Consider the following 12,677-nt stretch of genomic DNA (forward strand, 5'->3'; position numbering starts at 1 on the left):
CCATTTGACACGACAACGGGACTCTTGGTTTTTCGTTATGGATGTCCACTGTAAAACAGGCACGATAAAATAATAAAGAAATGTAAAATCATATTTTTGGATCAATTGATGTTTAAAACCAATGAAATAATAATATAATAAAGTACTTTAAGTTGATTTTAAAAATATATATGTTCACTAGTTTTCGAGCTGCATTCGCCTTCACAGATTTGGCCGAGCACAGCCCCTATTTGAATAGACGATCTTTGAAGAGGGATTCCGTTAGATGGGTTTAGTCTTGTTAGAAATAAAACTAAAACTGTTCCGATTCTAATTTTGAAAATCGTGACTCATTTATTTAATTGTTTATGTTTATAGTTGTGTCGGTCAATGAATGTAATAGTTTAATGTGAGTGATTTTAATAGAACGCGTTTGATGAGACATGCCAGCGGGCTTCGTGTCGTGCTATAAAATGGCATCATTATAATGATACGTTTAGCTTTATACAAGTACAATCAAGTTTCCGAAACTATAATTAAACTACATAATGACAGACAGTCTGCGGGAAAGGCCCAGTAGTCTTATTTCACACAAAAAAACGCAGCAGCAGCGCCACCTGGGAATCCACGAGGAAAACAATGCCACGAGGAGCAAAATCACATTGCTTGGGTGACGCCATCACAACCGAAGATTCCAAACAAGTTTATTTTATGGTGACGTTAAAGTTAAATACGTTGTTCAGATGAAATTTGTAAGTCCATTGTTGATGTTTGAAAAAAGAAATCATCCAAATGTTCAATCTTAGCTTCTGAAAGAGCAAAAATAGGGAGGTTAGCTGCTTTTTACATGCTAGCAGATGTTTCCAACCGCACAAAGAAACGGAACCACGGCTCAATTGAAATGGACCATATTTTTAAAAATGCATTGATGACGCGTGGCTCCTCCCTCACGCAGAGGTCTCGCATGCCGACGTGTGGACGGCGTTTCCCGTGTAGTGGACATCACAGCGGACCACGTTGTTGGCAAAGTTGGATTCCTGGACTTTCCGTTTGGGATTGACGGTCACCTGACAACCCCGCCAAAAAAAAGAAAGGAAGAAAAACGTCAACACATTCAACCATAATGGCCGATCGCTAATGTCAGTAGCTAAACTAACTCATATGGGGCTGTTGTTGTTTTTTGTGTATTGACTTCCCTTATAGGTGTGATGCCTGAATAAATATCAGTTTATCTTTAAAGTACAGTCTAACCTGGGTTTTCCAATGTCTCCGTTCTCGACCAATTCCGTTTTCGACCCAAAATCTTGTTTTTTATGCTTTAGTTTTCAAGGGAAAATGGGTTTAAAAAAACTGAGCGCAGCTGAATGCACCACTCGACTCCCCGCCGCTTCCTCATACGTCACTTCCTTGTATCATGTCCAATTGTCATCGCCGCATTATCCTTGTGTAGCGTTCCATTGTGAGCAGCCGTGTTTGTATTGTAACTCAGAGGCGTGCCGTCAGGGCCTGCAAAGCCTTCTCTGCTGGCCTAAAAATATCTGAATCACAGACTAATTTTATTTAATTTATGGCCAAAAACTATATACAGGGATACCTTGGCTTACGAACTTAATTGCTTCCCAGACAGAGTGGGTAAGGCGAAAAGTGTGTATCCCAAAAAATAATTTCTCACAGGAAACCATTAAAATGAGAATAATCCGTTCCCAGGTCCCCATAAAACATAATTTTCTACTTTATATTTTCTAAGCCTTAAAACTACACAAAATATACATTATTTTATATATAATAAATGTGCTATGGTATTATAATTAAAGAAATAAACTGTACTATATAATAAAGTTGTTTTATTTACCTTTGTGATGGTCGTTGATGGCTTGATGGAATGGAGTGGCCTCAACAATAAACACTTGATGAGGAACATAGGCTTCTTCTTTCACATCTTGAGGAACGATCCCTTGTAGGTGCTTTCTCTGCGATAATTTTATCTAGTTCTTCATCAATTGTGTTCTGTTTAGCTGGGTTAATAGCTTTTTGCATCAAGTGTACAGATGACTTGTGCGGGTTATTTGTGGAGCCTGATTGATAGGATATTTAACCTTCCAGTCTACACTCTGCTTTTGAACTATCAAAGTTTAAACTCTCTCACTGTCGTCTGCCTGTCTCTTTAATGTATATTAAAATGAATCCAATCCAAAGAGAAGCCAATCACGTGGCTTTAACCGAAGACGCGGGGCGCGGAATAGAGGACAAAACAAGTCAGCAGCCATTTTCTTTTTGGAGAACGGCTTCACTCTCTCTCTGTCTGTAACCCCCACCCCCTCACTGCTGCGTTCTTGACCAATCACGTGGCTTTAATCGACGACTGGGGGCGGGGAATAGAGGACCAGAACTAGCTGGCTGCCATTTTCTTGTTAGGAGAACGGGCCCGTTCGCGAACAACACATCACTCATTGTGGTAGCTCCGTGTGTATCCCGAAAATAGTTTGTATGCCAAGGTAAAATTTTCATAAATTTAACGTTCGTAAACTGAAAAGTTCGTAAGCCAAGGGGTTCGTAAACCGAGGTATCACTGTATTTTGTCCATAAATTTTTATAAAAAAATTCCAAATTGTTTCATTTTATTACTTTTCCCCTCTTAATAATAATAATAATAATAATAATAATAATAATAATAATAATAATAATAATAATAATAATAATAATAATAATAATAATCCATTTCCTTTCTAAGCACCTTTCAAAACTCTCAAGGTCACTTTACAGTCACAGGATAAATTTTTCTCTGTGGGTGAGCAGCGGCAGCCACACACGCCAGCATTCATTCAACCCGGAAATAACTCAATAGACAGAAAGCTAGCTAGATAACTAATAGATAGCTAATAGATAGCTAGCTAGCCAGCCAGAGACCTAGATAGCTAGATAGATAGCCAGCCAGCTAGCTAGATAGCTAATAATAATAATAATAATAATAATAATAATAATAATAATAATAATAATAATAATCCATTTCCTTTCTAAGCACCTTTCAAAACTCTCAAGGTCACTTTACAGTCACAGGATAAATTTTTCTCTGTGGGTGAGCAGCGGCAGCCACACGCGCCAGCATTCATTCAACCCGGAAATAACTCAATAGACAGAAAGCTAGCTAGATAACTAATAGATAGCTAATAGATAGCTAGCTAGCCAGCCAGAGACCTAGATAGCTAATAGATAGCTAGATAGATAGCCAGCCAGCTAGCTAGATAGCTAATAATAATAATAATAATAATAATAATAATAATAATAATAATAATAATAATAATAATACATTTAATTTCTAAGCGCCTTTCAAAACTCTCAAGGACACTTTACAGTCACTGGATTTTTTTGTGCGACCTGAAGTTTGTATTTCCCCGGAGCCACGTCGGTGATGTCGATCCACTGACAGTCGATGTCGGCGTTGTACGTGTCATAGCAGCCCGGACTCAAACCCTAAAGAGGATGCGGGGCGGATCAGGCAAAGGGAGGGCGGCACTGCGGTGGGTGCTGGCGGGAGACGGCGACGGGGGTGTCGACCTGCGCGTGGGAGGTGCAGGCGTATCTGCGGTAGTAGCCGCCATCGCAGGACGTGTCCTCCAGACAGAAGCTGACCTTGTGACCTTCCGCCACCGCCTTGCCACTGTCGGCGTCCAGCAGCTCGTACACACTGAAATCGTCCATGCTGTGAAAGTGACTGACAATCGCAACGTTAATCAAACGCCGAGGACCAGATCAGCCGACGCCAACCCTCGCCGCCTTACTTGTGACAGCTGTGCCATTCCCACGAGTGCGAAGCTCTGCTGGGCAGGAAGTCGGCGCTTCCTTGGTTCTTGACCCGCTGGGGGAACCTCAGCAGAACTCTGAGATCGTAATCTCCGGCCGAGAGCGCCGAACTCAACGCGGACAAAAACAAGAACAAAACCAGATCAACGTTAGCTTCTGGACTAAAGTCGATTGGAACTGGAGCGGGATGCGTTCAAAACGGATCCGAACCCCATTCGAGTCCAGCGAGGTGAAGGAAAGGGAATTTTCATTTGGACAGAGACCGTATTGACACCGGATCAAAGCGATTTACAAATGAATTCGCGTCGATTCACATCAGGTGAGACTGATTTGGAATACAGACAATATGGCCGAAATTGAATGTTGCTTTTCGCAGTTTTATTTGATGGGTTGATGCGAGTATCAGTAGATTTGGATTGAAAGTACAGTCAAAGCTGCGTTTTCGACCATAATCCGTTCCAGAAACCTGTTTGAAAACCGATTTGGTTGAAAACCGAAAAAAATTCCCATTACGATCAATGTCATCAATATCTGCTTTTTTTTATCTTTCATCGATATTGAACAACGCTAATGCGTCGGTCTTAATGAGACGCGACACCAGGAAGTGACATATAAGAAAGTGGAGCGAAGTCGAGTGGTGCGCTCAGTTAGGCAGGGAACTCATTTTCGGTTGTAGACCGAGGCATAAAAAAACTGACATTTTTGGTCGAAAACCGAATTGATCAAGAACCAAGAAAACCGAGTCCAGTCCAACCTGGGTTTTCGATCATAATCTGTTCCAGAATTTTTTTCAAAACCCGATTTGGTTGATTTGGTTAAATTACAATCAATGGAATCAATATCTGCTTTTTTTGTGTTAATCGATATTGAACTATTATTATTATTATTATTATTATTATTATTATTAGTAGTAGTAGTAGTAGTAGTAGTAGTAGTAGTAGTAGTAGTAGTATTAATACAAACATGTCAGTCACAATGAGACGCGAAACCAGGAAATGAGGAAGCGGAAGGGAGTCCAGTGGTGCGTTCAGGTGCACTCAGTTAGGCAGAGAACTCATTTTCGGTTGTAAACCGAAGCATAAAAAAACAGAAATTTTTGGTTGAAAACCGAATTGATCAAGAACCAAGATGTTCGAAAACCGAGTCCAGTCCAACCTGGGTTTTCGATCATAATCTGTTCCAGATTTTTTTTCAAAAACCGATTTGGTTGATTTGGTTAAATTACAATCAATGGAATCAATATCTGCTTTTTTTGTGTTAATCGATATTGAACTATTATTATTATTAGTAGTAGTAGTAGTAGCAGTAGTAGTAGTAGTAGTAGTAGTAGTAGTAGTAGTAGTAGTAGTAGTACTAGTAGTAGTAGTAGTAGTAGTAGTAGTAGTAGTAGTAGTAGTAGTATTAGTATTAATACAAACATGTCAGTCACAATGAGACGCGAAACCAGGAAATGACCTCGAAAGGAAGCGGAAGGGAGTCCAGTGGTGCGTTCAGGTGCACTCAGTTAGGCAGAGAACTCATTTTCGGTTGTAAACCGAAGCATAAAAAAACTGAAAACCAAATTGATCAAGAACCAAGACATTGGACAACGGAGCTTTGATTACCCTTTCAAGATTTATTTCTTCTGAGTGAATTTCAAATAAATTAGAATCAAAAGTAGATCGAGTGGGTTTGAAGTGTGGATGGAAGTGGATTGAAACCGGTTTGTGTGTGGACGGAGGTGCTGGGTGTGGGGGTCTTACGAGGCCAAGCAGTTCTCCTCGGCGGCGCAGCGTAAACTGTACATGGGAATTCTGTGGATGTACGAGCCCACTTGGATGTGGTACGCGTCGGGAACCAGATCGGGAAGACCTTAACGTGGGAGGTCACATGGTCACAAGTACTCCATTTTGATATTCACGTACAGCAAAGTCTCGTTATATCGATATCGGTTATATCGATAGTACTTCTTATTACGATACTATTTTCATTTCCTGGCAAATTTCTAGTCTTTTCGTGACCATAATTAGTTCCGGGTAGTACGATACCCGGATATTACGATCATCCGGTTACTACGATACCCTTTTCATCTCCCGCCAGCCATTTTGGTCTGCTTATATCGATACAAAAGCAACTTCAAGCTGAATCGATATTTGCTTAAGGATTTCAATACAGTACCACCATTAGCAAAATCTGTATCTGTTACGTTGGTCACATGACCAGCGTTCGTGTAGCGAAGCTCACATCTTTCATTACTAGCATCTGAAACATACTGTAGTATTTTTATATACAGTTGTTCAACACCAATTTCAGCCATGCGTAAGAATTGTGATATCGGAACGAAGTACGAGGCAATAGTGGCTGTGGAGGACAATCCAACAAGAGGCAAATCCTCCATTGCAAAAGAGTTTGACGTGGCGCAGAATACTTTAACAACGCAAGTAATGTAAACGTTGCAGTTTGTGTTTTCCATACATGTACAGTAAAGTCTCGTTATATCGATATTCAAGGGAGTCCGAAAAAATATCGATATAACCGGGACTATCGATATATCCGACCCTGTTTGCATGTAATTTTCTCCGTGCGTGCATAGAAATAGTATCGATATAACAGGGACTATCGATATATCCGATATCGATATAACGAGACTTTACTGTATTTAATTGTGTTGTATTCAGATATGTTTTTATCGCTTGCAATAATCACTGTTTTTCATATGTACATGCTGGCATTCGTGGTTTCTCTCATGTATATAGAACGACGTGAGGATTTTGTATTGGTTGAATTTTAGAAAGGAAATAGTTATTAAAAAAGTGTAAAGATGTTTTTATTTAATGCATAAGTTTATTTTTCACTTCACTACAGTACAAAAGCATGCTAGATACGCAATCCATGAACTCAAGGAGAAAATTACATGCCAACGATCCACCTTTTTTTAATGAAGTTCGGCGCAGGATCGGATATATCGATAATCTGGTTATATCGATATTTTTTCCGACTCCAGAGAATATCGATATAACGAGACTTTACTGAACAACACACGCGTGCGTGATCAACACTAAATATTACGAGAAAAAGAATCATCATCACAGTCTAGTACAGCCATTTTTTTGCGGCAGCCATTTTGTCGTTTCCTCTCGAGGGTTGTTATGAATTTGGGGAAGCAGTTTTCTGTTTCATCCCATCCACATGTTTCATGTAGAGTGCACAACAAATGAATCAAGTACTAATTTTCACATCTGAAGTCAAGAACAAAGATGGTTATTGTAGTTTACATGCGACAATTTAAGATTTTGGTTCGGACATATGCTTTCGCGGGCCGAATTAAATGATGTGACAGGCCAAACTTCGCCCCCGGGCTTTCGCTTGGACACCAGTGATGTCAGGGATTAGCCCGATAGCTGAATAGAAAGAAAGCTAGGTCGTTCACTAGCTAGCTCGCTAGATGAGGTTTGATGGTTTGCTTTCGCGGGCTGAATAAAATTATGACTGGCCAGATTTGGCTCCTGGGCCTTCACTTGGACACTTGTGATGTAAAGGATTAGCTAGCTGAATGGAAAGAGAGCTAGCTAGCTGGCTTGCTCGCTAGCTCGATCACTAGCTAGCTGGATCGACAGCAGCTCGATAGATAGCTCAATAAATGAGCATGGAATTTTACAAGCTAGCTAGCTCGATTGCTAGCTAGCAAGCTCAATCACTAGCTACCTCGCTAGTTCAATAGTTGAGCATGGAATTTCAGAAGCTAGCTAGCTTGATTGCTAGCTAGCCCGATCGCTAGATAGCTGGATGGGTAGCCAGCTCACTAGCTAGCTCGATAGATGAGCATGGAATTTCACAAGCTAGTTAGCTCGATTGCTAATTGGCTTGATCGCTAGGTAGCTGGATCGATAGCTAGCTCGCTAGCTAGCTCGATAAATGAGCATGGAATTTTACAAGCTAGCTAGATTGATTGCAGGCTCGCTAGGTCAATCACTACCTATCTCGCTACTTCAATAGTTGAGCATGGAATTTTATGAGCTAGCTGGCTTGATTTCTAGCTAGCTTGATCGTTAGCTAGCTGGATCAATAGCTAGCTTGCTACCTAGCTCAATAGATGAGCATGGAATTTCACAAGCTAGCTAGCTTGATTGCTAGCTAGCCCGATCGCTAGATAGCTGGATGGGTAGCCAGCTCACTAGCTAGCTCGATAGATGAGCATGGAATTTCACAAGCTAGTTAGCTCGATTGCTATCTAGCTTGATCGCTAGGTAGCTGGATCGATAGCTAGCTCGCTAGCTAGCTCGATAAATGAGCATGGAATTTTACAAGCTAGCTAGATTGATTGCAGGCTCGCTAGGTCAAGCACTACCTATCTCGCTACTTCAATAGTTGAGCATGGAATTTTATGAGCTAGCTGGCTTGATTTCTAGCTAGCTTGATCGTTAGCTAGCTGGATCAATAGCTTGCTACCTAGCTCAATAGATGAGCATGGAATTTCACAAGCTAGCTAGCTTAATCGCTAGCTAGATCAATCGCTAGCTATCTTGCTAGTTCAATAGATGAGCTGGAAGGAGCTGGATGAGATTGGAATTTCACAAGTTTGATTTGCTTTCTCGGGCCGATGAAATGATGTGATGGGCCAGATTTGGCCCCCGTGCCTTGACTTTGACACCTATGATGGAAGGGATTAGCCAGCAAGGTGAAGTGAAAGAGAGCTAGCTACTCGTTCGCTTATTAGATTGCTTTATGGATGAGCATGGCACTTGATGTCCTTGATTCGCTTTCGTGGGCCGAATTGAATGATGTGGCGGGCCAGATTTGGCTCCTGGGCCTTCACTTTGACACCTGTGCTCTCGTTGAATTCAGGCCGTTTTAGTTTGGCTTGGTTCATTCCAATTTTCTTTATTTGGATCAGTTTCATCTGGTTTGTTTCATTGTTCAGTCCAATTGAGTTCACTCTTGTTCATTTCGGTCACTGATGTCCAAGTGAAGGCCCGGGGTCAAATCTGGACCACCACATAATTTTATTAGGCCCACGAAAGCAAACCATCAAACCTCATCTAGCGAGCTAGCTAGTTAACGAGCTAGCTTTCTTTCTATTCAGCTATCGGGCTAATCCCTTGCATCACCGGTGTCCAAGCAAAAGCCCGGGGGCCAAGTTTGGCCTGCCACATCATTTTATTCGTCCCGCGAAAGCATATCAAACTGAAATTCCATGCTCATCTATCTAACTAGCAAGCTAGCTAGCGATCCAGCTATCCAATGATTCGATCTAGCTAGCTATCAAGCTAGGTAGCAAGTGAGCTAGCTAGCGAAATTCCATTCTCATATATTGAGCCAGCAAGCTAGCTAGCAATCAATCTAGCTAGTGATCTAGCTAGCTAGCTAGCAAGCAAGATAGCTCGCTTGTGAAATGTCATGCTCATCTAGTGAGCTAGCTAGCAAGCGAGTTACCTCTCTTTCTATTCAGCTATCTGGCTAAACCCTTACATCACAGGTGTCCAAGCAAAGGTCCGGGGGCCAAATCTGACCCTCCACGTCAGGTATGGGGGGTCAATTTTCTGATATGAACTGAACCGTCCGGAATGGACCTGAACCAAACTAAACCAACGGACGGAAACAAGACTTTAGCAAGATAGACCCCCTTCCCTTTACCCCCTCCCACTGTTCCTCACCGTTCTGGTGGTACCTGGTCCCGTAGCTGCGCCAGTGTCGGGTCCACGCTGAGGGTCTGTAGTAGTTGTAGTAGTTGTAGTACGGGTAGTAGTTGCTCGCCTTGTACGGGTTATGTGGGTCATCACCAGCCATCCCGTCCTCTCCTGGACCTGGTCTCGGTTCTCCGCCCATCGGTGGTCCTCGCCGGGTGTCTACCAGCGGCGCCACCGGGATGGCGGCGGCGGAGGTCTCGTTCGCCGGGCCGCTACCGGATGGGCCCCGGCTCCGTCCCGGAGGCCGGAAGCGGGACCCCCGACTCAGGATCCCGAAGAGGCGCCCGTTGTGGCGCCAAGTCAAGCCTTGCGTTAGCGTCGCCGCCGCCGTTCGTGCCACATGCTGCTTCTGCTGAGCGCCGCTTGCACTTCCTGTCAGGAGGGAACAGCAGAAGAAGACAAAGACATCGACGGGAAGCTTCTTCATCTTGGTTTCCTGCTCCGGTGCCGCAGTATGTGGCTCGCGTGAGGTCTGAGGAGCGTGTGGCTGCACACGCACGCGTACGTGCGTGTGCGCTCGCCGTGGGGGGAGGAGTTACTGCACTGTACCTCAACCTCCATCAAAACGTTCACAATCACATAAAACCGAGGTATGCCACATATGCGCGACTTTAAAAGCCGCTGTTAAGTCAACGCAAATGTTTTGAATTTTGATACGCAACAATGACAAATTTCAGTGATTAAAAAATATTATAATAATAAGCCAAATCATATCAAGTGAACCACAAGAAAAAAAAACAAGTTTTGATAGCGGGAAAATGAACAACGCAATGTGGAATGGCAATAATACAGCGATACCTCATCTTACAAACCTAATTGGTTCCCAGAAAGTGTGTCTAAGGCGAAAAGTTTGTCTGCCAAACATTAATTTCCCATAATAAACCATTAAAATGAGAATAATCCGTTCCCAGGTCCCCATAAATAATAATAATAATAATAATAATAATAATAATAATACATTTTAAGCGCCTTTCAAATCTCTCAAGGACACTACAGTCACAGACAAGCATCGGTATATCGATGAAAAGGTTTCTTCAGCCGTCATCTGTACTTTTTTGAAGGTGTCGGACGTTTCGCTTCTTATCCAAGACACTTCGTCGCTAATTGCTAGACGCGCTACACTCTCTACTCAACTCAAGACTACTTCAAAACTTTATAATTAAATATGTCATTCTTACGTGTAAAGATGGAAATATGCTACTCAATTCTGTGTATTTATTATAATAATACAGTAAAGTCTCGTTATATTGATATCGGATATATCGATAGTCCCGGTTATATCGATATTTTTTTTTACTCCCTTGAATATCGATATAACGAGACTTTACTGTAATACATTTCATTTATAAGCGCCTTTCAAAACTCTCAAGGTCACTTCACAGTCACAGGATACATTTTTCAGTGGGTGAGCAGCGGCAGCCACACGTGCCAGCGTTCACTCAACCCGGAATAACTCAAATCGATAGAAAACTAGCTATCTATTTAATTAGTGACATTCAGCGCGTCAGCTAACTAGCTATCTAGCAAGCTATCTATGAGCTATATAGCTATCTAGGTGGCTTGCTATCTAGCTGGCTATCTAGCTAGCTATCTATGAGCTATATAGCTATCTAGGTGGCTTGCTATCTAGCTGGCTATCTAGCTAGCTATCTATGAGCTATATAGCTATCTAGGTGGCTTGCTATCTAGCTGGCTATCTAGCTAGCTATCTATGAGCTATATAGCTATCTAGGTGGCTTGCTATCTAGCTGGCTATCTAGCTAGCTATCTATGAGCTATATAGCTATCTAGGTGGCTTGCTATCTAGCTGGCTATCTAGCTAGCTATCTATGAGCTATATAGCTATCTAGGTGGCTTGCTATCTAGCTGGCTATCTATGAGCTATATAGCTATCTAGGTGGCTTGCTATCTAACTAGCTATCTAGCTAGCTATCTATGAGCTATATAGCTATCTAGGTGGCTTGCTATCTAGCTGGCTATCTAGCTAGCTATCTATTAACTGGCTATTAGCTAGCTGGGTAGGTTGTCTCTCAATTTGATTTATTCCGGGTTGTTGGCTATGTATTAGCGATCTACTAGCTGGCTAGCTAGCTTTGTGTCTATTGACCTCCGGGTTGAGTGAATGTTGGCTCATGTGGCTGCCGCTGCTCACCCTCAGTAAAATTCATCTGTGACTGTTTCATCTGTGAGAGTTTTGAAAGGCGCTTATAAATGAAATGCATTATTATTATTATTATTTTATGTATAATAAATGTGCTATTGTGTTGTAATGAATTGTATGAATGTAATTGTAATGCGTTGTATCTTGTACTGTCGGTGATGTTGGTATTTTATTGAATGAGTGCCTTATTCACTGTGGCGACCCCTTGACGGGAAAAGCCGAAAGGAAAAGAAGAAGAGAAGAAATGCCTATTTTAGTGGTCAGTTGGCTTTGAAAACAAACTACATAGGGGATTGTTCTGGGACCAAGATGGAACCGGGATCAAATCATCCCCCCCCCCCCCTCCCCCCCCTCGCCCCCACACCCCGCTCTAACAAAACACCCCAGTGTTGTGATGATGACGATGCATTGTTCCCCAAAGTGCTAATCGTACTTTTTTCCTCCCCTTCACTGCGCTGCAACGCGGGTGCACACGTTGCAGGCGCCACCATGCAAGTCAAGGCGGCAGTAAAATCACAGCTGGTGTAAATGGTGTGAGGGAGGGGCTCTCATTCCTAATTTTACACACACTGTGCAGGACTGTATTTTCCCGTGTATAAGGCGCAGCGGAGTATAAGGCGCACCCCCAATGAATGGTGTATTTTCAAAATTTTTCCATATACAGTGAGACCTCAACTTACGAACTTAATTGGTTCCCAGACAGAGTGTGTAAGGCGAAAAGTGTGTATCTCAAAAAAAAAATCCCATAGGAAACCATTTAAATGGGAATAATCCGTTCCCGGGTTTCCATAAAATATAGTTTTTTACTAAATAAGCCTTAAAACTACACACAACATACCTTATTCTATGTATAATAAATGTGCTATTGTATTGTAATGAAAGAAATACACTGCATTGTATCATAATGTCACAAAGAGAGGCACATTACATGAGGACTGTAATTAAACAAATAAACTGTGCTGTAAAATAAAGTTTTTTTCAGCTTCTTCGACCGTCGCTTTGAGAGCACGGAAACACCTTTTGCAACAGACGCACCTTTGATGGCTTCTGTGTTCCGGAGAATGGGAGCA

General features: G+C 42.1%; 1 protein-coding gene across 1 annotated transcript; it reads right to left on the reverse strand.

Annotated features, from left to right (window-relative positions):
- Positions 1–502: 502 nt before the first annotated feature.
- On the reverse strand, positions 503–9,893 carry lox (lysyl oxidase). Its single transcript, XM_088995574.1, has 6 exons — positions 9,414–9,893; positions 5,523–5,631; positions 3,759–3,890; positions 3,535–3,691; positions 3,355–3,450; positions 503–1,046 (listed from the first exon to the last, which is right to left on the reverse strand). The coding sequence occupies exons 1-6, from the start codon at positions 9,871–9,873 to the stop codon at positions 927–929; spliced, it is 1,074 nt and encodes a 357-aa protein (XP_088851700.1). The 5' UTR covers positions 9,874–9,893; the 3' UTR covers positions 503–926.
- Between the last annotated feature and the right edge of the window lie 2,784 nt (positions 9,894–12,677).

Source organism: Hippocampus bargibanti, linkage group LG04 (assembly GCF_051943395.1).
Source record: "Hippocampus bargibanti isolate YZ-2025 linkage group LG04, ASM5194339v1, whole genome shotgun sequence".
Taxonomy (NCBI): Eukaryota; Metazoa; Chordata; class Actinopteri; order Syngnathiformes; family Syngnathidae; genus Hippocampus; species Hippocampus bargibanti.